Source organism: Myotis brandtii, unplaced genomic scaffold (assembly GCF_000412655.1).
Source record: "Myotis brandtii unplaced genomic scaffold, ASM41265v1 scaffold725, whole genome shotgun sequence".
Lineage (NCBI taxonomy): Eukaryota > Metazoa > Chordata > Mammalia > Chiroptera > Vespertilionidae > Myotis > Myotis brandtii.
Genome location: NW_005370862.1, coordinates 33519 through 36349, shown reverse-complemented (window position 1 = coordinate 36349; position 2831 = coordinate 33519). Strand labels below are relative to the sequence as shown.

At 60.6% G+C, this 2831-nt stretch overlaps 1 protein-coding gene across 1 annotated transcript in view; it reads left to right on the top strand.

The window, feature by feature from the left end:
- Positions 1–2831, top strand: part of ADAM12 (ADAM metallopeptidase domain 12) — a gene marked incomplete at its 3' end in the record, with an annotated part of 130512 nt that overhangs the window by 110729 nt on the left and 16952 nt on the right. The window contains exon 14 of the mRNA XM_014530146.1: positions 498–589. Within this exon, the coding sequence (XP_014385632.1) occupies positions 498–589 (92 nt within the window). The remainder of the gene's footprint in view (positions 1–497; positions 590–2831) is intronic.

Here is a 2831-nt window from a genome sequence, read left to right as displayed (position 1 = left end):
CCGGGCCGCGAGGCCAGAGCCCGGAGGAACCGTGCGGCCCAATGGCAGGGCTGGAAAGTCAGGCTGGCCAAGCCCTGCATGGCCCCCTGGGACACACCGGCCAAGCCAGGGGCCTTCTCACGTGTAACGGTCGCACAGAGTATGTTACATCCCTGGCTGAAAAGATAAGAACCTGCCCTAGGGGTTTGGCTCAGGGGTGGGAGCATCAGCCCTTGGACGGATGGGTCCCAGGTTGGATTCTGGTCAAGCGCACGTACCTCTGTTGCAGGCTCGATCCCGGTCCTCGGCCTGGGCACATGCAGGAGGCAACCAATCAATGTGTCTCTCTCACATCGATGTTTCTCTCTCTCTCTCTCTCTCTCTTTCTCTCTCACTCTCTCCCCCTCTCTCCCTCTCCCTTCCACTCTCTCTAAAATCAATGGGGAAATATCTTCAGGAGAGGATTAATGGGAAAAGAGGGTAAGAGCCTTCTCTAAGGACACGGTGTTCTTGGCGAGATGAAGAGGCGTTCAGCTTGGAGCTGGAGAAGCCCGGAGGCCTCAAGCGGCTGACAGGCACCTTTGTCTGCACCGGGCGAGGGGAGGGGAACGTGAACGAGCAACGTTTCTTGTTCAGCGAGTGCTTCCTCCCGAGTGGGAAGCCCACGGGGCCGCCGTTAGCCTCCCTTTTTAAATGTTTTTGTTTTTTATTTTTCACTTTTCAGTGTTCAAGCTCAAACTAGGCCTAACAGCATGACAGCCCTGTCCAGTTTCTAAATCACTTCGACCAAAGCTTTTAGTCCAGTGGTTCTCAACCTTCCTCACGCCGCGACCCCTTAATACAGTTCCTCACGTTGTGGTGACCCCCAATTTCATTGTTATAGATTAAACATAATTAAAGCATAGTGATTCATCACAAAAACAATATGTAGTTATATATGTGTTTTCCGATGGTCTTAGGCGACCTCTGTGAAAGGGTCGTTCTACCCCCAAAGGGGTCGCGACCCACAGGTTGAGAACCTCTGTTTTAGTCCAACCTGCTCACCTGGGTTCTGTACCCCCTGACCCAGTGCTCAGCCCTGGAAATCTTGTCTACACCTTTGCTTCATGTCGGCTCACCCACCCCTGACCACACACCCCATGGCTCACACACCCCATGGCCACACACCCCATGGCTCACACACCCCATGGCCACACACCCCATGACCCACACACCCCATGGCCACACACCCCATGACCCACACACCCCATGGCCACACACCCCATGACCCACACACCCCATGGCCACACACCCCATGACCCACACACCCCATGGCCACACACCCCATGACCCACACACCCCATGGCCACACACCCCATGACCCACACACCCCATGGCCACACACCCCATGACCCACACACCCCATGGCCACACACCCCATGACCCACACACCCCATGGCCACACACCCCATGACCCACACACCCCATGGCCACACACCCCATGACCCACACACCCCATGGCCACACACCCCATGACCCACACACCCCATGGCCACACACCCCATGACCCACACACCCCATGGCCACACACCCCATGACCCACACACCCCATGGCCACACACCCCATGACCCACACACCCCATGGCCACACACCCCATGACCCACACACCCCATGGCCACACACCCCATGACCCACACACCCCATGGCCACACACCCCATGACCCACACACCCCATGGCCACACACCCCATGACCCACACACCCCATGGCCACACACCCCATGACCCACACACCCCATGGCCACACACCCCATGACCCACACACCCCATGGCCACACACCCCATGACCCACACACCCCATGGCCACACACCCCATGACCCACACACCCCATGGCCACACACCCCATGACCCACACACCCCATGGCCACACACCCCATGACCCACACACCCCATGGCCACACACCCCATGACCCACACACCCCATGGCCACACACCCCATGACCCACACACCCCATGGCCACACACCCCATGACCCACACACCCCATGGCCACACACCCCATGACCCACACACCCCATGGCCACACACCCCATGACCCACACACCCCATGGCCACACACCCCATGGCCACACACCCCATGGCCACACACCCCATGGCCACACACCCCATGGCCACACACCCCATGGCCACACACCCCATGGCCACACACCCCATGGCCACACACCCCATGGCCACACACCCCATGGCCACACACCCCATGGCCACACACCCCATGGCCACACACCCCATGGCCACACACCCCATGGCCACACACCCCATGGCCACACACCCCATGGCCACACACCCCATGGCCACACACCCCTGGCCACACACCCCATGGCCCACACACCCCATGGCCACACACCCTGTGGCCCACACACCCTGGCCCATCCTCTGTGTCGCCACCTCAGTGCTTCAGAACCACTCGCCCCGCTCACAGCGGGGACCAGCTCTGCCCTCGCGCCCAGCAGTGGTCTCCCCCGTTTTCAGAAGCCGCACGTGTCTTGTCCCGGGTGGTTGTGATGAATCCGTGTCTGGTAGGACCGGCAGCGCGGGCATGGCGATGAGGGCGCCTGCGGAGCCGCTCTTAGCGCTTCTCTCCTCCTCCTTCTTTGCAGCCGTGGTGCTCAGGGCTCCGCTGACTCTCTGCTGGGCCCTAACATCACAAACGCATCCTCGGGTGAAGAGCTCGTCTCTTCCGACAAACCCGCTGCTGCAGGAGGGGGGCGTCTGGGCCAAGCTTTCTGCTGGAAGCTTCCTGCACGGGCCTGGGCTCCTGTCACCCAGGGCACCCTGACAGCTCACCCACTCTCCCAGCGGCGGGTCGGCCGGCCG